General features: G+C 40.7%; 9 protein-coding genes across 16 annotated transcripts in view; 4 read left to right on the top strand and 5 right to left on the bottom strand.

Moving 5' to 3' along the window:
• Positions 1-23286, bottom strand: part of LOC124336387 (calcium uniporter protein, mitochondrial-like) — an 878707-nt gene that overhangs the window by 379197 nt on the left and 476224 nt on the right. The gene's annotated exons all lie outside the window — the stretch shown is intronic.
• Positions 91-3931, top strand: LOC124336067 (protein CASC3-like). Of its 4 annotated transcripts, none has more exons than XM_046789693.1 (6): positions 91-405; positions 697-833; positions 901-1934; positions 2004-2174; positions 2245-3598; positions 3668-3931. In XM_046789693.1, exons 2-6 carry the CDS (start codon positions 744-746, stop codon positions 3785-3787), a joined length of 2769 nt encoding a protein of 922 aa, XP_046645649.1. In that variant the 5' UTR covers positions 91-405; positions 697-743; the 3' UTR covers positions 3788-3931. The 4 variants fall into 4 exon arrangements, with proteins under 4 accessions (XP_046645649.1, XP_046645650.1, XP_046645647.1 ...); XM_046789692.1 differs by lacking the exon at positions 91-405 and adding an exon at positions 469-593; XM_046789694.1 differs by lacking the exon at positions 91-405 and having other exon boundaries at positions 467-833; positions 3671-3931.
• Positions 3936-6066, bottom strand: LOC124336312 (LETM1 domain-containing protein 1-like). 2 transcript variants are annotated; one of them, XM_046790070.1, is made up of 7 exons: positions 5685-6066; positions 5481-5610; positions 5247-5395; positions 5112-5193; positions 4495-4783; positions 4284-4427; positions 3936-4192 (listed from the first exon to the last, which is right to left on the bottom strand). In XM_046790070.1, exons 2-7 carry the CDS (start codon positions 5495-5497, stop codon positions 4016-4018), a joined length of 858 nt encoding a protein of 285 aa, XP_046646026.1. In that variant the 5' UTR covers positions 5498-5610; positions 5685-6066; the 3' UTR covers positions 3936-4015. The 2 variants fall into 2 exon arrangements, with proteins under 2 accessions (XP_046646026.1, XP_046646025.1); XM_046790069.1 differs by having other exon boundaries at positions 5458-5610; positions 5685-6045.
• LOC124336278 (beta-1,3-glucan-binding protein-like) lies at positions 7226-9380 on the top strand. Its single transcript, XM_046790024.1, has 7 exons — positions 7226-7673; positions 7734-7813; positions 7911-8045; positions 8123-8250; positions 8330-8522; positions 8593-8800; positions 8878-9380. Exons 1-7 carry the CDS (start codon positions 7479-7481, stop codon positions 9112-9114), a joined length of 1176 nt encoding a protein of 391 aa, XP_046645980.1. The 5' UTR covers positions 7226-7478; the 3' UTR covers positions 9115-9380.
• Positions 8878-10227, bottom strand: LOC124336380. The gene is made up of 2 exons (XM_046790158.1): positions 9233-10227; positions 8878-9032 (listed from the first exon to the last, which is right to left on the bottom strand). The coding sequence occupies exons 1-2, from the start codon at positions 10079-10081 to the stop codon at positions 8988-8990; spliced, it is 894 nt and encodes a 297-aa protein (XP_046646114.1). The 5' UTR covers positions 10082-10227; the 3' UTR covers positions 8878-8987.
• On the bottom strand, positions 10306-12183 carry LOC124336324 (malate dehydrogenase, mitochondrial-like). The gene is made up of 7 exons (XM_046790087.1): positions 12010-12183; positions 11550-11744; positions 11319-11486; positions 11130-11255; positions 10933-11070; positions 10682-10873; positions 10306-10611 (listed from the first exon to the last, which is right to left on the bottom strand). The coding sequence occupies exons 1-7, from the start codon at positions 12082-12084 to the stop codon at positions 10483-10485; spliced, it is 1023 nt and encodes a 340-aa protein (XP_046646043.1). The 5' UTR covers positions 12085-12183; the 3' UTR covers positions 10306-10482.
• On the top strand, positions 12298-14640 carry LOC124336203 (transmembrane protein 209-like). Its single transcript, XM_046789914.1, has 10 exons — positions 12298-12513; positions 12589-12773; positions 12840-12947; positions 13020-13196; positions 13248-13373; positions 13437-13667; positions 13750-13884; positions 13957-14135; positions 14220-14339; positions 14404-14640. The coding sequence occupies exons 1-10, from the start codon at positions 12389-12391 to the stop codon at positions 14527-14529; spliced, it is 1512 nt and encodes a 503-aa protein (XP_046645870.1). The 5' UTR covers positions 12298-12388; the 3' UTR covers positions 14530-14640.
• On the top strand, positions 14896-16793 carry LOC124336248 (RNA-binding protein NOB1-like). Its single transcript, XM_046789976.1, has 7 exons — positions 14896-15077; positions 15178-15310; positions 15381-15946; positions 16011-16131; positions 16198-16316; positions 16391-16526; positions 16592-16793. Exons 1-7 carry the CDS (start codon positions 15009-15011, stop codon positions 16714-16716), a joined length of 1269 nt encoding a protein of 422 aa, XP_046645932.1. The 5' UTR covers positions 14896-15008; the 3' UTR covers positions 16717-16793.
• On the bottom strand, positions 16798-22845 carry LOC124336035 (apoptotic chromatin condensation inducer in the nucleus-like). Of its 4 annotated transcripts, none has more exons than XR_006916995.1 (9): positions 22322-22627; positions 21825-21890; positions 21549-21754; positions 19909-21484; positions 19225-19460; positions 18878-19157; positions 18406-18810; positions 17481-18340; positions 16798-17199 (listed from the first exon to the last, which is right to left on the bottom strand). XR_006916995.1 is itself a non-coding variant. In XM_046789609.1 (9 exons), exons 2-9 carry the CDS (start codon positions 22463-22465, stop codon positions 17609-17611), a joined length of 3645 nt encoding a protein of 1214 aa, XP_046645565.1. In that variant the 5' UTR covers positions 22466-22631; positions 22755-22845; the 3' UTR covers positions 16798-17608. The 4 variants fall into 4 exon arrangements, 3 of the variants coding, with proteins under 3 accessions (XP_046645565.1, XP_046645566.1, XP_046645567.1); XM_046789609.1 differs by adding an exon at positions 22755-22845 and having other exon boundaries at positions 16798-18340; positions 22322-22631; XM_046789610.1 differs by having other exon boundaries at positions 16798-18340; positions 19909-20061; positions 20095-21484.

Here is a 23286-nt window from a genome sequence, read left to right as displayed (position 1 = left end):
GTGGAACAGCATTACGTAACCCAAATTTTGTGTGTGATGTAGTGGTTAATAGAATAATAGTTTCCAGTTAGTAAAGGGGTTCAACGTTCTTTTTTCCCCCGACTCTTCTCTGTTATTTTACTTTGAAACAATATCCGGTAAGCCACCGGAATTGCCAAACAGTTATTGGTACTGTTATTCTGTACCGAAGTCCGAAGGTTAAGAACACATACAGCACTATAATAAATCCGGCTATATTCATCAGTTTAAAATTTAATTTAGAGTACTTAAATTAACATGTTTATACGCTCCGAGTAAATAACATTTACATTGAACATAACCTAAATAAGGAGTGAAACACTGCGAGGCAGCGATAGCGTTATCAGCCTACAGCTATCGACGAAAGAGGATACAAAAAAAAGAAAGGTAAAATATTTACTTTTTTGTTTTTTTCTGAAAAGGGCCAACCACCCAACAACTTGGGTTGGTTGTTGTATGCTCCGAATGTCCGCAGTCCGCACCTTGATTTTCTATAACAAGCCAGTGATTGTGTTGTAAGGTCGATCTGGCAATGTTTTTCCCAGCCCCGTATTACTTTTAGGCGACTTTCATCTGTAATCTACACTTTCTAATCTATTTCGTCAAGCAATTACTTTTTAAAGCTATATTACTTATGACTGTAGAAAAATTTCACTATATTTAGTGCTCAACTCTTAGGATTTGGGTGGGGCTTTCAGTATAAACAAACAATTCAACCGGAAAACATGGCCGACGACGACAGCAGGCGTGGTGTAACCAGTGTGGCAGATGCCGACTCGGCTGAGCAAAGCACTAACAGCGGTGACAATCCACAGGTGAAAATAGTTGTGTTAATTTGACAACCAAAACAATGTCCAATAATATTTCCCATTGTCTGTTTAGGCTGAATCAAAAGCGGTGACAGATGACGTTGCAGTTGCCAGTCAACCCACTGAGGTGACACCAGAAGACAAGACGATTCCAGATACCCCCAAAGCTTCTGCAGAGGTGATCACGTCTGCCACAAGAGATTCAGAAGAAACCAAGAATCGGTTGGCCAAGGCCAGAGAAGAGCTTAACAAAGCAAGAGAGGAATCGGCTAGAGCTAGGGATGAAGTTGAAAAAGCAAAAAAAGATCTTGCTGTGGCTAAGCAGGACACCTCATCAACAATCCAAGTTGCAGTTGAAAAGCCATCAGCAGAAGTCAATGTTGCTGCTTCAGAATCCACCCCGAAAGTAGAAACAGAAATAGATAAGCCTAGTAAAGCGGAAGAAGCTCCAGCTGTCACTGAACATGTTGAGAATAGCAAGAAAGAGGAAAAACCAGAGATACAACCAGAAACCCCTAAAGAAGAAAAGCTGGTACCCGAAGATTCCAAAAACTCAAATCAAAATTGTGAAGCTACTGAACCAAACGAGGAAGTTGGAGAAGACAAACCTGTCACAGCCCATGAATCTCAGTCAGCAGTAGAAACTAAAACAGTCGAAGAGGAAGCTAAGGTAGAAGACACAGTAGTGACTGCTGACAATTCAAATGCCACCAAGGAAATTCAAGTAGAGAGCAACAAAGAGGTGGAAACACCAGTTGGAGCAACAGAGGAAGTGCAGGAAGAGTCTCATGTGGAAGAAAAACAACCTGAAAGCAGTAAAGACGAAGAAGGTGAGATAGTTGAAGGTGAAAACGAAGAAGGTGAAAACGAAGAAGGTGAGCTAGTTGAAGATGAAGAAGGCGAAGAAGTTGAAGGAGAACATGAAGAAGAAGAGGTTGTAGAAGGTGAACGGGAAGAAGGCGATGGAGAAGAAAGTGACGACGAAGATGCTCCAGCCAAGCCGTTAGATGATGATGAAGACCGTCGAAACCCTCAATATATTCCAAAAAGAGGTGGCTTTTATGAACACGATGACCGAAATCGTGAAGAAGTTGAAGAGGCAGCTGCGTAATTATAACAAGTTTCCCCTTTAACTTGTTTCATTTAAAATAATATTATTTTTTAACATTTTTGCAGTGAAGAGCCTGTAGCCGGAGTAGAGGTCGAAAAACCGAAGAAGACGAGAAGTGAAGCCATCGATCGTTGGGGTCATGATATGTTTGACCCAAATCAGCAAGTGCCCAAGAGTGATCAAGAGTTGGTTGATCTCTACGGATACGACATTCGCCAGGAAGAAGGAGCTCCGAGGTATAATGCACGTCTATTGAGTTAGCAAGCACTTGTTTTTACTAACCGTCTGGGGAATCTATTTTTACAGGGCGCGCCGTCGCAGACGTTATGGTCGTGGCCCTAACAAGTACGATCGTACATGGGAAGATGAAGATGCTTATTCTCGGCCTCGCGGACGTGGTGGTGTTGCCTCAAGAGGTGGTCCCTCAGAACGTGGCTCTGGATTTGAACGCAATCCCGATTCCCGTCCGCGCACGCAGCGCCAAGAAATGCCCAAAAAGGATGAATTCCCCGCATTATCGGATGGCAAACAGGAGCCCAAGGCCCAGGGAGAGACTGCCCCAAAGCAATCTTCCCAATCCAATTGGAGAGAAGGTGAAAGAGGAATTGGAATGACTGGAGGCAACGAACGTCGCGGCGGTGGTAACAGCAACAATAGCAATAACAGTAAGGCGAACGCTGTTTCTTATCGACGTGGAGGAGGCGGACGGACATTCGAAGAGCGTCGAGAAATGAGAGAAGCCAAAGGACTTAGAGCCCGAAGTGACAGTGTGCCACAGTCTGGTGAAGGAGATGAAGAACAGTCTGCTGACCAACCTCCCAAAGAAAATATTAGGAGCCCCAGAAGACCAATGGGAGGAGAAGCTTCTCCTCGCGGTGCCCCTCGTGGAGGAAGCTCACGAGGCACTGGTAATCGTGGAGGTGCAATGGGTTATTCGGGACCCCCTCGCGGTGGAGCTTCGCCTCGAGGAAGAGGAGCTATCACTTCACGCGGCCGTCGTAATGACAATCCCAACTGGAATCGAGGAGATGAAGAAGGAGGAAATAGTCGACCAGGACCACCTCATCAGCCGTTCAACCGTGGCCCCGGTGCTTCTCAGGACGTGCGAATGGATCATCGAGGTCCGTTTGAGGAGCCTCGAGGTCGAGGAAGAGGCAAATTTGGTCGGCCGATGGATGGGAATGCTGATCAAGCTGTGGTGGGTGGAATGGAGCAGATGCGTATCGAAGACCACTCTGCTCCGCGGAACCAAGATGCGGCTCGCTCCAAGCGTTATTCGTCCCAGCGACAGAGGATGACTACTCCTCCTCCGGCCAATGCTGGAGCTGCGCCCATTCAACAGCCACCCTATCCAGTTGCTGCCGGAGGAAGTGCAGCTTACTATGCTTCCTACAACGATTCGCCGCCACCCAACTACGTTTCGGCAGCTCCGGCTCCTCTACTTCCTATGGCTGTGGCTGCTCAAGGTGCGCCTCCGACTTTCATTACCCAGCCGATCTATCCCGCTGGTCCTGGCCCGGCTCCTTTCAACGCTGGTCCCTATCAAGGCTATCCTCCGGCTCCAGCTCCACCCACGGTACCGGTGGGCGTCCCCATTGGTTCACCGACACAGGATTACATGTATGGCGGTGGTACTATGTACTACGATCCAGGAAGACAAGTATTATCTTAAAAACTATTTGGGAAAAGTTTCCGTATTTTAATTTTGTTTACGTTTGCCTTCTCTTAGCAGCCAATTAGGCATGGAAATCAACCTACGCGGAGAGCTAAGGCTGCTATACCCATCGTTGCACCAGACAACGAAGTTGACAGTTATTTAATATCTGGACGACGACTTAATCATGAATAATTATTTCACTCACAAACCATCATTTGTCCTATTCAGCCCATAAAGAGTTCCGACGTTTCTTCTTTCTTTCTTGACTAAATATTTTCTTGTTTTGGTTAACACAGATGCAGGGCAAATTGACAAATAAAGGTTTCTCTTCCTGTCGTGCTTTTCTTAACATTTCTTTATTGAAAATCCAGCATTTACAGGCTTAAATTGTAGGACTAGGTTTTCACCGATAGTAATTAGTTACTGAATAAGCACACGGTTAGTTGGTTGGTTATAGGCAAGTAAAATCGGGCAATGAAGAACGAGAGAATAGGTCGCAGGATCAACATGAACAGACACTGCAATCCACTGCTCTAAATATTTTACCATATCTTCGGTTCTCATGTTGGAAGGATTTAGTCCACGAGTATAGCAAGCCTGAAAATTTCAAAACACATTTGTAATCAAGAATGACGATTAAATAATAGTAATCTGGTAGGAACTAGGAATAGGTGTCAAAGATATTTACAGATCGTAATTCTTCCAATGAAAGAGACGTCACTCCTTCTCGTTCAAGAACTTTATCTTTATTAAGGATTTCCTCTGCTCTTTGCGACAATCGACGCCGACGAGACCATAATGTATGCATACCATGCACTTTCAACAGTTGATTCTAGAAAATATGAAATGGATTTAATTACAAAATTTTAAAAATATGTGGGAGAAATATTATAACTTGCCTTGTGTCGAGGATACAAACAATTGAGATGGAATGGTTCTCGTTGAAATAAAATTTTCACTTCCAAGATCTCTTCAACAGTTGGATGAACACCACTGGCGAGTTTGGATAGGATTTTACTCAGTTTCTTCGTAAGATCTGTATCGTTAACTGAGGGGATTCTTGCCTGCATGCAACGAAAGGTTGGTCTAAAGTGCTGGACGCTTTTTTTGTGATCCTGAAGGGCAAAATCACGTCGTTGCTGAAGCGACCAAAAATGAGTAGAGAGCAATTGCTTGGGAAGCACATATCTAAAAAAAAATGGTGAAATACAATCAGTTAAATGTTTAGAGGTGGAGTTATAAATTACGTCATTAACCCTTTGTTACAATTTGAACAAATACTAACCCTTCCCCTAAAAATTACATCTACAAAATGTATCCTCTCCCTTTCCCTATTCAACATACAAAATAATGTTCTAAGAAAATGTCCCGGACAGACGGAAGACATGGTCACATTTTTTCGCTCCCCCACCCCACTCATCCTCTTTTTCACATCCTATCGCAAAATTCATCCCCCCCCCCTTCTCGGTACTGCATAACGTAATTTGTGGACTTGGGAAAAATCTGTAATACTTACGCCAAAGGAAAGATTATGTAATTGGCAAATGGTAAAGCACTGATGAGAAGAACTGGTGAAACCTTCAGCATTTCTCTAGGCACTGAAATAAAATGTCAAAATAAAAACTAATGAAACAAATTTGATTTGTCTTACTGCGGTAGAAAATGTCAATCTCCTTCAGCCCCAATGAATGAATTCCACCACCATTTTTTTTGGCATTGCGGATAAGACTCTTGGCTTTAACAAATGTTTTTGTATCTTGGTAAAGGTCTTTGATACCCACAGAGAACACCCTGTAGACTCTACATTAAATATTGCATTCAGATTAATATTTTGTTAAATGTACATTATAAGCGAAATATACTTCATTGCTCTTGGAAAACGCACCTCCAGAATCTTGTCATAGTTTCTTACATAATTCACATACTTTGTCAAGGCATAACTCTTGATTTCTTTTGAAACTTTGTGTCCAACTTCTTGGACCTTTTTCTTTACAACACCTTCATTAGATGCATTCCTTAATTTACAAAGTGAAAAAAGTTTTACTGAAAGCATTTCATAATGAAACTAAATGGAAATGTATGAACTTACCTGAAACAGACATAAGGTGCAATTCTTACGCAACTCAAAATTCGCCGGTTATTGGGAAACATAGTAATACCTGAGAAGGCAGACCTACTTAAAGAGATTACGAAATTTGATCAGCAGAAGTCGAGACAAATTTTTATATGCGTTGAAAAAAAAACTGATTGTGGTTCTTTAGCAAACATCAAATACAATTTATTTTCATCACTCATTGAAAATAAATTGTCCACTTCGTTTATTTATTTACTACGACGGAGAACTGTCCCGTCTTCTGTCTATTTACGACTTTGACTGGTTAAGTAATCCTACAGAAAACACGTTCATCTAGCGGTAAATAGTCACACCACTGTTATATAATACGTCAAAAATGGTCATCTTACCAAAGTTCACGAATCAAATTAATATTTAAATTAAATATAATTTGTATTACACTATAAATGTGTGAAAATAATCTACTGCGCATCCACAGTTGAGACTAAGCTGTAAATGGGGTAAAAACAAGTTATGCGCGTTATGCGCTAATTTTAGAAATCCCTTAAGAGATAATTATTCTTTGAATTGTTGTTTCGTTATTTCCTTGTGAACGAAAACAACATCTTCTGTTTCCCCCTGCGGATTCATTCTACATATACAGTTCAAGATTATAGATGCCTTCAAGCGTGAATTCGTGCTGGACGGAGAAGTAAGTCGAGGGCGTGCGCAGCTGGCATTATTACTGCTGGAGGTGTGCTTCTTCGCTTCAATTCCATTATCGTATAAATACCTGTTGCAATACTACCACGGAATTTAGTTTCCTTCTATTTTTGCTCGTAGACGAACGAGATGGCACAGTCTTCCTTGATCGCGCTAACAACTATTGTTTTAGCTGTTATTCGTGCGGGTTACCAACAAAGTGAATTTTCTTCTACGTACCCAATAGTGCGAACAAAACCAAGGATTTACGAACAAAATTTGCCGACTTATCAGTTAAAAAGAAAATTCATACCTAAGTATCCCATGCCGGATTTGAGTGGCACAGTTTTTCATCAACCTTTGAACGTTTTCAACTTGCCTGTGGTTATTGCACTCATAGAAGACGGTCCTATTAACAAAGACACAGTTCCCGTTGTCCATCAAAGTTTGGATAAGAATTTGACTTCAGAAATACCTGCTCCGGCCGTGAAGATTATCAAGACTGACCCGGCGTCTGAGGTTATCTCAATGACTTCCCTAATTTGCCTCAATTCTTTATCGAGCATTGCCTTCAGCTTTCTACCAATCAACTCGTCAAGACTACGTGGTTTTTGCAGTTGAAATGTGACCGCTTTAAGTGTTTCTATTCGTATTTATTACCACGACCACAGAACTATTGTTTGTTCTAAATGTTCTTCTCAGCATTGTGCAATTTTGTATTGTCTTTCAAATGTGGTGTTGTCCTACTTTAACCTACACGGAACCATTAAATTTTTTATTGGCGTTTGATCAAAGGAATTTTTAAAAATAAATGTTTTAATTAACACGGAAATTATCGGCTACATTTATTTAAATAAATCTACAGCGCTGCCTGATATCAAACATCTAGCACAAAACACAGCAAAAATATTTGGCATCGACCACTGGATCCAAAATACTTGCATTTGAAATCAAAGCAGCCGATCTTAGCATTTTGAGCATTTCTAAGGAATCTAGAAATTAGGTTAGGCGTAATCAGTCTTAAGATAGCATTCCCCTGACCAGTCATATCTACCCTATGCGGTCGTTATCGCGTTCTACAACAGTTAGTCTGGAACAGTTTTTGGCAAGTAAAAGGAGGATACGGTAATGGAATTTCTCGTTTTCTGTGCGGCCATCTTCTTTGTTGATGCCGCAGTCGGTTGCAATTTGTTGCCACGATTACCGTCTTCTAAGAAAGTTTCAAAATTTGATTACCTGCCGCGTCGGAGCTTGAAGAGGTCGTCATTTTCACAAACTCGTCGCGGGCCTTTAATTTGGGAAGACGAGTTCGACCATTTGGACGTAATTGATTTTTTAGTTTTATTACCAGAGTAACGGGAATAATAATTAATTGTCAAAAAGTACAACAAATGGACGCCCATGATCAGCGGCTGGCGTGGAAGCAACTCGTTCCAAATCTATGTCAACCGCAGTGAAAATCTGTACTACGTGAAATAATCAATTACATTTTACCGTACGGTATAATAATATACCACCAACAAGATTAATGTGTTTTTTCTTTTCTTTGTCGGCGTATAGTTACGTTCGAGACGGTCATTTGTTCATAAAACCGACGCTGACAGCCGATCGATTCAGCCCCGAATTTCTTTACAACGGGACTCTGGATTTAACTCTTGAAGGATGCAACGTCAATTGGGGAGGTGGATGCTTTTTGTAAGTACTTTATTAGGAACCCCACCGTGTTCTCCCGCAGGTTACTTAACATGTTCTGCGTTTAATTTGCGTACCAGAGAGGCCGGTGATGACATAATTCAACCGATTCAATCCGCTCGGATTCACACGAAAAAGTCGTTCAGTTTTACCTATGGTATTGTGGAAGTTCGCGCTAAAATGCCCAAAGGCGACTGGATATGGCCAGGTAAAAAGTGCACTTATTTATGCCATCTAATTTCTAAAAGTAATTTGCTTTTATACTACTTGATTACGACACAAAAAAGCTGTTTGGATGTCGCCTACCGACTCGGTCTACGGAAGTAATCCGCGATCGGGCGAGATCGATCTAACGGAAGTCAGAACCAACACCAATCTTTCTTGCAACGGTAAGCCTTATGGAAGGCAACTCAGTGGTACCACCTTACACTGGGGACCAGACGCTCAGCATAACGGCCACCGAATGACGTACTGGCAAAAGTATGGAAATTTTGTAAAAATTTAAATACGATTCAGGTGGAGGATAAATCGTACACGAATTCCTTTTCAGAGTTTTGAGCCATCCAGATTTCTCTTCAGATTTTCATCTATTTGGATTGGAATGGTCGCCAACTGGCTTTGAATTTTCTGTCGACAACGTACTAATTGGTTCCATGTCTCCACCACCTGGTGGTTTCTGGGAAATGGGTGGTTTTGAAGGTGAAAATATTTGGAATTTAACGGGTAACGGTACTCGAATCGCCCCTTTCGATCATCCGGTAATATCAGTTGGTCTCAACTTTTATTTAATACTGTAAAAAAATGGGATATTCACTGTCTGGTGGTTTTCCTGCAGTTTCATTTCATCCTGGATGTTGCGGTCGGTGGCAACATGTTTCCAGACTGGTGTGTCAACCAGCCTTTCGGCCAACCACTTGAAAAACCCTGGAAGATGTCAGATCCTGTTCAGATGCGACCGTTTTGGGAGAAAAGGGAGCACTGGTTACCCACCTGGAACATCGAGACGGAAGACAACGCCATGCGTATCGATTACATTCGCGTTTACGCTCTTAATCAAGATAAAAACACCTAAGAAGTAAGTGAATTACAGTGAAATAAATCACCGTTTTATTGGCTAAAAGCATAAAATGTTATATGGGAAAGCACGGTGCAAATTGGCTTCAGTGTAACAGTTACATCTTTTTCCATACTTGAAGATTTTGAAGGAGTAGATACACTGAGTTGTGATAATCTTGAGAAACTGTGCGGCTGAGTCCCCATTTAGGTCGGACGGATGTCCATTCGCTGTGGAAAGTATCACCATGAAAGATTCCAGTCTGATTGGCTGCCGGAAACAGTTGATGGCCTAAAATATCTTTCAGGATCACGTTGATGAATCCAGCCGCTTTCTTGTATTGAACTTGAACGAACGCTTGAATCCACGCTCCACGAACAGCTGAGAGGGGTAGCATTGAAATCTTGGTGGTATGCGGATTTTTGGCGTCTAAATCAAAACGAAGATTAAGTCCCAGCTTTTTACTGAGGGAAAACGAAGCCAGGGAGTGGTTGTGAGAATCTAGACTGCCAGTTTTCAACGAAAAGATGGTGAAGGTTTGTTTTTCCACCGTCAAAGAAGGATCGACGTAAAACCACCAACTGTAAATGATTTCTTCGTCACGGTGTGCAACAAGGGACTTTGATTTACTGGCCGACTTCAATTCTAACCGTTGCATGTGTCCGTGCTTGGGAACATCGTCCATTTTAAACAGTGTCAAGTTGATGGCTTTGCCCATGAACGGATCATCAACGCAGGTGACGTGCGAAAGATTTGCGATGTTGTGTGGTTGTTGAATCACGCCTTTATGTTTCATTCCTCCTAGTACACGGTTGATTTCTTGCTCTAGGTTGACGGCATCGCAGTCGGTGATAACAAGTTTAGCTTGATTAGTAAAACCACTGAAATTGAAATTAAAATCCCAGGCGTTGGTCGCGCTAACAGTATTCCAACTGAAAATTGTAAAAAAATTATAGAAAAACAGACAAATTACTACGGACTTCATTTTGCAGATGATTTAAACGACTAGCATGCAATTCGAAAACGAAATGATGTCAGCAACATTACAACTACTTATACCCACCAACAAAAGGAGGAAGCTTACTTTATCGCCTAAACCGCAATCCCCGGCATTGAGCAAGAGCCACGAATGAAAGCAAAACTAAAACTTTGCATAACCACGATAAAGAAATTAAGATTAATAGGAAAAATTTTGACGATACAACTTTGTTCAACAAAACGAGTAAAGTGTATTTTATCTATACTGTACACCACTCTGTAAATGAATCTAAGTGTGACTTACTAGACTTTACCGGCAGATCATAGAATATATTATCCAATATCTAGTTCACTTTATCTTTTTGTTGTAAAGTCCGAACGGGTCTCGTTCCCACGAAATCCACATATTTAGTTTTTCTGGACAAACTCCTCACCCTTCTTGATGTTCTTCTTCAATTCGGGAATGGAGGCTGCAACAAGTTGCTTTTCGTAATCGGACAAGTTACCGAGTCCAAGGTTCTTTTCAATACCATTGGCCTGTAGAATGGAGTTTAAAGATAATTAAAAGACAATATTTTCTCACATATAAAAATGATAAAAGACTTACGCCCAAAAGGATGGGGGTGGAGAAATACTTGGATTCGGTCAAGTCAGAGCGCACGTACGCACACTCAACAACTCCCTGTTCGCCACGAAGAGCTCGGATCAACGAGACGGCGAAACGGGCACCAGCCATGGCCATAGACAATGTAGCAGATCCCGCACCAGCCTTGGCTTTCACGACTTCAGTTCCAGCTTCCTGTAGAAAAATAACGGTGAGCATTTTAATTGTTGAATTGGCATTTCTAAACTAGTTACCTGGATACGTTCGGTGAGAGCTTTGAGCTGGTCAGTGGGGAAGGAAACACCTGGCATGCATTGGGAAATCAGAGGAATAATGGTGATACCGGCATGGCCACCAATGACTGGGCAGTTCACAGTGGTTGGGTCCAAACCCTTTACACAGAAAATTGTTACAAAACGTTTTAACACCAAAAGACGGCAATCGCTATTACCTTAAGTTCAGCAATGAAGGTGTTGGCGCGAACGATATCGAGGGTGGTAATACCGAAAATTCTGTTGGCATCGTAGACTCCGGCCTTCATGAAAACTTCACTGGCAATGGGGACGGTGCTGTTGACCTGTTTTTAAACCCAACAAACAATGATAATTGTTGTACAAAGACTAAATATTTAAATACGTACGGGGTTAGCGATGATTCCAATCAAAGCTTTGGGGCAAACTTCAGCACAAGCAACGGCCAAGTCACGAACGATCGAAGCATTGATGTTGAAAAGATCGTCACGGGTCATGCCGGGCTTGCGCGGAACACCAGCGGGAATGATGACTACTTCACAACCTTCTAGAGAGCTCTATTTCAACAAGAATGAAAATAAGTTATTTGAAAATAATTGTTGATAATTTTCTGTTTTTACCTTCAACTGATCAGGGCCAACAAAGCCTGCAACTTTGGCTTTTGAGTTAATGTGGCTCAAATCAGCAGCAACACCAAGGGTATGAACAATATCATACAAATTCAATTGAGAAACCAATGGTGACTGCTTCAGCAACAGGGAGAGAGGTTGACCAATTCCACCGCTGGCTCCCATAACAGCAACCTTTGTGTGGCTCTAGATTCATAATGTTAAAATATTAGCTACTCGTTTCTGAACTTAAATTCCCCAAAGTTGTAGAGGTCACAGAAGTTTCCCAGACAAATAATGATTAACCCAAATTATAGAACATGTAGAAATCTCGATTTTCGTTATCACAAACTTGTGAAACACGGGATTAAACCGGTATCACATGGTTTGATGATATAGGTCGATTTTAGAAATACCGACATCCAAAAATGTATTGCATAAGAATTTAAGATTTTTAAACTGTAAAATATACTTTAGTGGAGGTTGAGAATTGCTTGGCTCCATTGAGGACCGACTTCAAAATTTGGGGTTTCGTTACTGCTGCCATGGTGTAATTGGAAATGATTGTACGTGATTTCGTTTTCAGGTAACCACAAATAAAACCGATCAAGGTCGTCCTAGAAAATGGAGTGAGAGATTTCCGTCCTCGTCGGGTCGGCTCTTTGCAGCGCTGCCTCTTCGGCAATTCTGGCCAATTTTACAAAATCAATTTGCGAGAGCTTTAGATATAAAATTGGCAACGTTTGTTCAAGCGCCAAAACAACGGCTAGACTCAGTACAGACGATTTCTTCACACTTGACTCGGTTTCCCATGGCTTTCGGTTGTTTAAAAATCGTATAATTTAAATAAAATGGATCAAAATGAAAGTTTAATCGTTAGGACAATATCTAAGAAAAGACAGATTCTTGAAGTTCAAAACCAAAAACCCTGGCTTGTCTGTAATCTAGTTGGAGCATTATTCCTAGCATACTACCTGTGAGTATAATGGCAATACAAAATTTGAAATGATAATTTTCTATCCAAACAATTTAAATCTTACATATTTTAAAGGCATTTAGAAGATGAATGTTATGAAATGACGTCCACCCTGCTGTGGTACTCCAGTTTGGTTGTTTGTCTTGTGTTTGTATTGAATTTTGCCATTGGAGTCTTCTTCTATGTGAAAAGGACTAAAATTGACCCTCCGGTGATTCTCAGTCCTCAACAAAAGAAGTTATTAGGTGTAGGAAATGATGGTTAGTAATTTTTGTTAACCTTTCCCTATTTTGCAATGAAACCTAACAACTTTTGAACTATTACAGAAATAGGATTTGTCACATCAACACCCACTTGCTCACCTATTTTGAAACGACCACCTTCAATTCCTTATATTCCTGTTGGATCTTCACCATCAACACCAGCTGTGAAGTGTAATTATATCCTTCAATTTAATCAAGAAGATATTTTTATTAAAGATTCTCCATTTTGATCATTTGTTTTAGATCAACAAGCTGCAAACCAGTCTACAGGAAATTCCTCCTTGCAATTTCAAAAGGGAAGTAATAGCTCAGTACTGTACACTTCACAAAATTGGGATCTGGAAGATGAACTTTATGAAGAAGATTCTTTTATGAAAATGTGCAAAAGTGTTGAAAGAGAGGAATTTCAAACAAGCAAAGGTAAATTTGTTGAAAACCATTTGCAACCAGTATTTACACTTATTTATTCAGGCCAAAGCCAAGATGTCACTGGTATGAGCACAACAGCCTCTTCCTGGCATTATTCCCCATCTGCGTCAGGAATAGCGGATTTCTCTCCTCTTTTGAAAAAGTATACGTACCAACTTTCTTTTACAGGTGATTGAATTCATTAAAACGCTTTTTAACTCAAAATAACATTCATTCGTTTTTTGGTTACAGTACCAACCGCTGGAATAAGTGGGGTCGACGAAAGTACCAGTACAAAATCTCCTGCCAAAATAAAAGGTCGCGATGTATGGCAACAGTTAGGGATTTCTGATTCTCAACTACTAGAATATAATGAAAAATTTCGACTATGGCTTTCTTCGACTGTGCTTCAGCCATTAGTTGCTGAAATTAATCGAATTAATGAATCATTGACAGCGCATGGGTTAGCTGATGCTAGAATTGGTAACTTATTCGAATAACATTCATTTTCTTAATCTTATGTATATTTCTTCACGTCTTATTTTATTAATTGCTTATTTATTAGGTGAATCGAGTTTGGAAAAATTGCGCAAAACCTGTCAACTAGCCCCTGTAGCAGCTAATATACCTTCTCTTGTCGAAGTACTTCCTTACTTGGAGGTGACTTCTCACCAAGATTACCTTGTTCGCTGCCTAAATCGTAAGTGTATTACATTGGAATTGAAGATGATGAATCGTAAATTTTAAAATGTTTGCTTTCATCATGTTATAGAACTAGCAGCCGGAGGATGCATGGGTAATTTCCGGTGGGATGGAGGGGCTAAGCGGAAAGATTTAGACGATAGCTGCCCCACTGACAGTGCGGTAATCATGCATTGCCTCGCTACTTATCTAGACAGCCAACTGCCGGCTTTCACAGATCGTCCAGATAGACGCCCGTTTACCGGACAGGTATGAAAATATTGCTTTCCGCTCTTAACATTTTAATGGTAAATGTTCCTAATTTTCATCATTTGCTCGGTCATGTTTTTGCAGTATTTAGTGAAATGCCCAGAGAAGCCACAACCGACTTCGAATCCCCTAATTGTCGAAGTCCAACTTAATCCACCTTATTACAAACTGGTCATGGGGCCAGATGAATACGAACTTCCGAAGGTATGCAATATTTTCATTATTTTAACGATTGATGCAGCTTCATTTATTTCATTATGTTTATCAGGGTCGAAACAACATGCTGCATACAGTGATACTTTTCTTCTGGTTAGTTAAAACGAAATTTGAAGGTCGCATTGGACGAATTACTCTAGGTGACGCCGGACTTAATTTACTGTGGATTTTCAATTAATGATGACGTCTGTTAGTTAATTTTAAATGTTCATAAGACATTGACAGACTTCAAAAAATCGACTCAAGTAAAACTGTTTTTCCCTTTTTGAAATAAATTTCTCACCCAAAAGTCTTTTTCGTCTTTTGAATATTTAATTGAAGAGGTTTCGTGTAAGACAAAAAAATCTTTGATGAAATGAAACTAAGATTATGATTTTGAAATCTCCAAACTAGGCCTATCTATAGAATGATTAGAATCAAATAAACTCAATTCCTCTTCGGCAAAACCAAAATTATACAAAGTGAATTTTTAAAAAAAAATTGCGCATGAAAAACAACTGAGAAACGAAATATTTGACTTCAAGCCACGAAGGTTGTGCTAAACAGCTATTCTTTCACCATAATAGCACACGTGCGAGTACGACGTGTCCTGCAAATTTATTTTGTTCGTGAGTTTTGAACCCATACTATTTTAGTGTTAACTACATTGAACCCAATATGAACGATAAAAAGATTAGTAAGCTAGTTGCTGATTCAGCAGCTTTCATCAGAAATGCGCAAATGCAGGTAACTAAAGATGGTTTCAAAATCTGTGTTTTTGTCTTGCATTTGCTATGACATTGTTTGCTTGACTGTTCATTTAATGTTTTACTTTTTACTATCCTAGGATATTGCTGAAGTTGTGTACACAGTCAGAGATGTGGTTGATGAAATCAGGGATGCAGCCACCAAACAGAGACTTAGAGTGTTACCTTATGAAATTAAAATGATGGAACCATCCCCTGATGCTATCGTTCGAGGTAACTATTGTCACTATTGTTTAGAGTCATAAAAATGTCATCAACAATAACTGTGTTCAACAAATTTCAGTGACTGAGTTTTCCAAGAAGACTGGTGATTATGCGACTCTGTCAGCCACTGATATCAAAGTTATGGCTTTGACATATCAGCTTGAAGTGGAATCTAATGGCAAAGAGCATCTGAAAACTGAACCTACTATCAAGAAAACTATAGTTATTGGTCCTAGACCACCTGGCCCTGAAAAAGTTGAAACATTGGCTGGCTTTTACATGCCCAAAGGCGGTGTGAAGCCAGATGATGAGATTGAAAAAGTGACTGAGCAGTTGTCAGAAGTTGTATTAGTACAAGATGAATCCAAAAAAGAAGAGGTCCATTCAGAAAATGAAAACACAAATGAAGAGAAAAATGGTGATTCTGGTAAAGGTGAAGATGAAGATGAGGAAGGATATGACACTGAAGAAGAATGTGATGAAGAAGAAGAAGAGGAAGATGAGTCTGAAGAAGAAGAAGATGATGATGATGATGGTGGTTGGATTACTCCTGGAAATATCCAGCAGGTCAAGCATAGCATGGCTGGAAACACTGAAACTGTCCAGCTTGATGTTGCATGCTTGACAACTGATTTTGCCATGCAGGTGGGATACATTAATGGACTTCAAATTAAATGAAGTTTTATTTATTCCCAACTTTACCATTTAGAATGTCTTGATGCAAATGGGTCTTCATGTAGTCTCCCTTGAGGGTCGACTGATTCACGAAGCGCGAACTTACATATTGCGTTGCTATGCTTGTTTCCGAACGACCAGCAATGTAACCAAAGGTAAATTTATACAATAATTCTTCTGCCTTTGTTGATAAATTTTAATTTACCGTTGTATCTTTTCAGTCTTCTGTCCGAAATGTGGAAATCAAACATTGAAAAAAGTAGCCGTTAGTTTGAACGAAGACGGCACACTGCAAATTCATATCTCTAGCAGAAAAAAGTTGACAGCTCGCGGGAAGAAGGTAAATATACGGCTTCCGTCATTAAACTTTAATTAAAATAAAAATGAATAATAAACTTTTCTATTTTTTCAAAGTTTTCTTTACCAACACCAAAGGGAGGCAAATACGCTTGCAATCCAATTCTCGTAGAAGACCAAAGAGAAGCTCAGCAACGCGCTACTCGTCTAGGTCGTACTAAAACGAATGCCCTAGATCCCGACTATGTTGCAGGTTATTAAACAAGTTTTAAATTGAAATCCTAACCGACTAACAAGATGTTTACTCGACTCGTGTAGGAAATTCACCTTTTGCTGTCAACGATGTCTATTCTCGCGCAGCGCAACTTGGACGAACAGGTCGTGCAACTAGCAACTTCAATCGCCGGAACCCTGCTGAATATCGTAAAAACAAGAAACGTTGATTGTATACTTAGGTCTATGTTACGAAAATATACTATGCCAAGCGGCTGTGTTTAAAAATTAAATCAATGCAAAAATACTGGTGGAGTTCATTACTTTGTATTTACGTAATACAGTGTAGGATGCCTTTTCAAGCGATTGGAATTTGTACGCCAACCAATCAAACAATTTGTAAATTAGTCCATTGGAACTTAAGGTGTGAGAGTCAGACAATTACAGGGAGGAGAACAAACAGGCATAATTCAACCCGTAACAGAACATTTGGGTTGAATGTGTCAGTGACGGTATGCGTTGGTTGAAACCAGAAAGCAGTCTGGTAACAACGTACCAAGGGATTTTTTCCGAGTAGCCCCATACATCAAGCTAAAGTAAATCTTCACATCATAGGTTCTTTCTGTTATGTTTGTGACATCTTCTGCTTTTCCCCAATCAATCGCCGATCCTCGGTGACAATGAGGGGTTAACACACACAAGTTGAACGGCTGCTGAAAGATATAAAATTCCCGTTCAGAAAGTTTAGATTGGATGGCTCGCTACAATAGACCTGCAAACAAACGGATTATCCAGAAGGTGGTAGTAGGGAAAGAAAGAGGGGAAAGGTAACTAAGGCAAGGGATAAGAATGGAGAGGTAAAACGGGAAGGGGTACGATTAAACGTGGCAGGTGTACAAGGGGATAAAAGAGTGAAGGAAATTAGGGAATAAGGTATTTTCCGTAAGTTCTAAATTTTTAATTAAAAAAGAACAAGGTGTTTTCTTCCACGTACAATTCGAGAACTCGTCTCCCAATTCAAGAGTAGTTGTAGTCATCTTGCAGCTGATTGGTTTCTTTCTAGCCCAATCTTCTCCGAACCAATCAGTGTTGTGACTGAAGATTGTTAAATATTCGTCATCTTTATCTCTTGCGTGGGGGCGTTTTACTGTTGTTCCGTCTCTTGTTCGGACTTGATGAGGTAGTGCTCGACGAGCTTCTAGATGAAGATCTGCTGCGTTTGCGAGAGCGTTGGCGATCTTTTTCGCGTTCCTTTTCACGATCTCGTTCCCGAGCACGCTGCCTTTCGCGCTCGTTTTCACGCTGTTTCTCTCTTTCACGTTGTCGCTGTTGCAGCTCTTCGTCCCTGCGTTGCTGAACTTCTCGTATACGAGTCTCTCTTTCAGCAAGCCTCTGGCGACGCATCTCTTCCTTCTCTGCAATTTGACTTGCAGTCAGGGGCAACCAATAAATGAAAGGAGCGGCTTTGGTTTTTCGGAACAAATCGTCCAACAGTTTGGCGGGCGTTTCGTCTTTTGGTTTGAGTTCTCCATCGTCTTCCCCAGCGGGGTGTGCTCCTTTGTGGGCTTGCTCTAATTTCTCGGATCCTTGTTCACCAGTTTTTCCCAAATCCCATTCGCGTACTTTTTCAGCCTTGTCTCGCTTCCCTTCAATGGACTGGATGGCTGCGGCGGCCGCTCGCATTGTTGGTTCAATTTTGGCTACAGGTGGGTTGGTTGTTTCTTTACCAGACATGCGGTTCTCTAATTCTTCTACAGTTGAGTAATCAACCAGGAGGGTTTTGGGATTAGATGTAGGCCAATGAATTCCGTGTAAGGCAGCCCGAGTTTCTTCAGCTTCTTCTTCAGTTTCGTACTGTAGACACAAGAAAAATATAAGTTATCTTTTATGAACCGTAAAAAAGGATTGAAGAAAATTACCTGGATCAAACAAGAGGACTTGACTCTATCAATCCAAAACTTTCCATCGATGAGGTGTCCAGTACGAGCAAGCAATTCTTTAAGCTGATTAATAGTAAATGGTCGAACCAAATTTGAAACATTAAGAACGGATGATCGAGGTTGTTGGGCTGGACTAGTTGCTTCTAATAATGGGGCAGCAGCAGCTAGAACAACTTCTGGTTTTGCAGGGGCGAAGGCTTCGGCCGCAATTTCAACTGCTACACGTCTCACATCCTCCATTTTTTCAACTTTTTCAGCAGCTGGTAAATGATGGTCTTCACTTTCTTGGGCCTGATTAACGGTGGGTTTTGTTGAGGGTTGAAAGTTAGGACTGCCGAGGCGAACTTCTTCCGCTGAGAGTGGTTTAGCATCCGGTACGAGAGACTATTTGAAGAATTGCAAGCAATTATTTTTGTTCTCACTTAGCACATGAAATGTATTGATGTGTTACCTTAAGGGAATCTGTGGAAATAACTAAGGCAGGCTTCTTGGTAGGCAGAAGCTGGCTAGTTCCCCATCTTCGTTTTCTTGGTGCTTCAGTTTCTCCTGATTCAGCCTCAACATTAGGCAACTGTTTCCTTATTTTCCATTTTCTCACTGTGTCTCCTTTTATTACTTCAGACTGAGGTGCTACTTCAACCTTCTGTTTGGTGTCATGGGGTGATACACTCCTTCCATTCCTGTTTCTCTCAACTTCTGGGCTGCTTTGTCGTGGGCTAGGTGATCTGGAACTTGAAATATTAAAGAAAACACTAACTTTATTGTTTGTTGTTGTGACATTTAATAAAAACCGCCTACCTTGATTTTTCACGCCCCTGGTCACGATTGTCAGCAACTTCTTCTGCTTCAGGTGCTTCTGTAAGTTTCAGGCTTTCATCAATTGTTTCAGTGGTGTCCATCTGAAGTTCATCTTCTTCATTGTCATCAGTGGGTTGTTCTTCAGGAACTGGGTCTACTTTGACAACAGGTTGCTCACACACATCTGATTTGATCAACGGTGGCGTTTCGTTTTCGACAGCCATTGCAGTCACAGCCTACAGAAATAAATATTAGGTAAAGTAAGTAAATTGATTCAATCAAACAATGCCATATTACACACGTGGCAGATGCTAGTGAAATACCCTAGTGCCGAAGAAATATGACTAACAACGAAATGGTATCACGTGTAAAGATAAGACTATTAATATCAAGTTACAGTTTAAAAACTCGGAACGGCCAACGACAACCGATTGTTAATACGCAACAGATCTTATGAGCTTAAAGGTTTGTGACGACAGCGAGTTTTCATTCTGCTAATTCTCTACCCCTAATTGAAACAACGTTGCCAGGTACTCAGAGGGAGTGAAAAATGGGAATAAAAGAAAAAATTTAAATTTTCCATAAAGAATTGGGTCAGAAACAAAATTTAAATGGTACATAAAAATTATCTGAAATTATGAACAACTCTAAATAAAAAATTTATAACATTTTTAGAAATATTACCTTAACCGGGGGTGAATCGACGCTATCTTCTTGCGAATCGGTAGGTTTAGTAACTTCTTCTTTAGGCTCTTTCGTTACGGGCTGATCCTTCAATTCAGGCTCTTTCGTTTCGGGCTGATCCTTCAACTCAGGCTCTTTCGTTTCGGGCTGATCCTTCAACTCAGGCTCTTTCGTTTCGGGCTGATCCTTCAACTCAGGCTCTTTCGTTTCGGGTTGATACTTCAACTCAGGCTCGGATTCCTCGATTGGTTTATTTTCACACAGATCCGTTTTCTCTGGCTCGGATTGATCGGTTGGTGTAGTTTCACACTGATCCATTTTCTCGGGTTCCGATTCCGTGATTGAAATATCTCTATTGGGGGTTTCAGAGGGGACATTTGTCTTTTCTACAGTTACGAGATCTACAATCGGTTCTTCGATTTCAGCGGGCGGTACGATTTCCACAACAGATACAGAAGCGGCGACAGTATCGTTTTCAGGCACCTCAATCTCTGAGGAGTTCGCAACCGGTTCCTCTAACTTTGCAGTCTCTACTTTTTCCTCTAAAATTACGAGATCCGCTTTTTGAGAAGCTTCATCTACCTTGCTATCCGTGGTCATATCTAACGCTTCATCCTCCTTCACATCCTCTACCTTTTCTACGTTTTTTTCTTCGATTTTAACTTTTTCTACAACTAATTCTACTGGTGGTACTTCTACCGCGCATTCGCTTTTAACCGGTTTTGCTTCATCCTCGACAGAAATGGTTTCTGTCTTGCTTGGATTATCTGCTAGCGGATCGGTAGCGCAAGGCGCTACATCCTTCGACTCTTCTTCGCTACACTTTTCAACAAGGGTTACAACGGTGACAACGGGCTTGTGGGGTTCAGGGTCTTCCTGTTTAACATTCAACGAAGGATGTTCAACATTTTCTTTAGGTTTTTCCGATTTGTGTGCTAAAGATTTTTCAGCCGAGGCCGAAGCTGCAGCTTCTTCCTCTCTTTCTTTCTCTGACCAGACCTCGACAAGACGGGGAAAGACTCCTTCTTCTTCTTCTTCGTCGTCGTCCTCCTCATCCTCAGACACATCGGTGGGTGGAGGTTTCACACTATGCGCCTTTTGTCCTCGCAATACTCGTCCGTCTTTCTTTACGGGGGAAGGAGTTTCTACCTTAACCGGTGAAGGGATTTCTTTTTTAACCGGTGAGGGTTCTTTCTTAACAGGTGAAATCTCTTTCTCTTTTTCCACCTTCAAATTGATGGCTTCACCATAGAGACTGGAAGGCGGTGGATCCCGCCTTTCTGATGTCCCACTCCCTTGATATCTATCCACATGGTCTGCAATTGAAAATTGTCCGGTATCCGACTTACCAGGACCCTTACTAGAGGCAGGCTGCTGAACATATTTGAGTAGCTTATGTTTACGGGTCTGGGGAGTCATGGATTCTTCCTCCTCACCGGTGGTATCACTCTCGTGTCTCGCCCCGTCTTCATCTCGCTTTTCTTGTGGTGGAGTGGAGTAAGGCATCGACTCTGGTGTTTGAAAATCCAGGGCGGATTTGTGCGCTTTTGGCGTAGATGTAGACTCTTCGTTTTTCCTACATTAACATACACTGTGTTGAGTAAATGTTATTTTTGATTTGAAATTACTTTAAAACTTACTTTGGCCTCATGGCTTTTCTGGGAGATTTTTTGGTTGGAGATACATCAGACGCTTCATCCTCGTCTTGAGTTGTTTCTTCAGCACTAGCTTCTGATTCACGCTTCTTTTCTTCATATTGTTTCTTGGCTTCTCTTTGTACTTGGAACCTGGCCTGCTGTGCAGCCAAGTATTCACGAATGAAATCATTTTCAGTTTCATTGCATAGCTAACATGACGAAAGATCATTTAAAAATTGTCTGTATATCAGTGCAAATAAATGTGATAAGAGTACTTACCGAAAGGTTTGGAACATGCTCTTCATCAGCTAAGGCAGCCTCGCGGTCTTCCTCTAATTGCAGGTGCTAATGAAGAAACAAATGCAACAAAAGTTTAGCTATTTTCAGAATCCTTCTTATATAATAAACTAAAAAGAAGTTTGGCTCCTAGTCTTATCATATTGCATTATCATTCATGTTGGATTTCATTTAAAGTCAGAAGATGGAGTGATGAAAACCAAACATATGTTAGTTCAAATATAGCCTATAGGGGGTCTAAAATGTAAACAAAAATTCTATCTTCATAAAAAAAATGGGAAAAAATTGCAATGCTACCAGAATAAGAGGTTAAGACTTAATATCCTATATTGATTTGCTTAATGACAGATCCCCCCCCCCCCATGGCGACACACGCTGAAAGCGTCTGTTTGCGTCGAGGGGGATGGGCTAACAACAAAAACCGGAGCTAGAGGACGGGAAACACATTAGCGGTTTTTTCAAGTTAAAAGAATATTTACCAATCTGAGCCGCTCTAGCAAATCCTTTTTGCTTCCTGATTTCGGGAGGCTCCTTTTTTCTAGTTCCTGTTTCAAATCAACGACGCGTAGGGATGAAATAGGTTTCCCCCCAACACATAACTCTCTTCCCCGATTGTCCGCCATCGTTTTCCTGTGAAGAATCAAGTGTGATGCTAGCTATCTCAGGCCAGCGCATTCGCTCGGCGACGTTTGTACAGCGCACCTAGCGGTAGCTTCGCGCAACACGTCATAAACATCAAGTCCTACTCCTTCAGTCCTGCTGCTGGTCTATATTTACTGCATCTACAGTCTACACGATGATATACGTTTAAAAAAAATAATGTCTGGTCATATTTAAATAAACAGCAATTAAAATTCAACCAACTATACATATTGGATTACTTAGAAGTATTTTGTTTAGATTAATCCTTACTGTTGCTGTTGAAACGGTTTTTGCCTGCACACGACTAATAGGGTCAACACGAACACAAGCAAAGTAGAGCAACGACTGTGCAGTTTGAAACAGCTTTAGTAGAAATAGCAACTGCAATGGGAACAAGGGGGTAATTAAGATATGGAGGGTCAGGTCCAATCAAAAGTCCAATGATTCATGAAAGGTAGAGCTCAATGACCCGTACCCTGTTGTTTCTATTTTCTAACGAACAATTTATTTTCCCCATGATAAAAATAAGCATTATTTATTCATTGTTAGCAGCAGAGCAATTTCCTCTGGAAACACAATCATTCACACAAATGCAGTGTGAGTGTGACCTACTTTGAAAAGGATTCCTTAACAAACCTAAAACTGCTTGCTACTTCTTAGTTGACAATTTGAAATAGACTAGTGTGCAATTGAAATGAAATGCTTTTTTCAATTCAATTTCATCCAAAACAAAATTAACTCTGCTATTACATCAAATAACTGCGCCACTTTTTACCTGCTATTTTATTGGTTGCCAAGTTTA

This window comes from Daphnia pulicaria, chromosome 4 (genome assembly GCF_021234035.1).
Source record: "Daphnia pulicaria isolate SC F1-1A chromosome 4, SC_F0-13Bv2, whole genome shotgun sequence".
Lineage (NCBI taxonomy): Eukaryota > Metazoa > Arthropoda > Branchiopoda > Diplostraca > Daphniidae > Daphnia > Daphnia pulicaria.
This window is presented reverse-complemented; position numbering and strand designations above follow the sequence as displayed.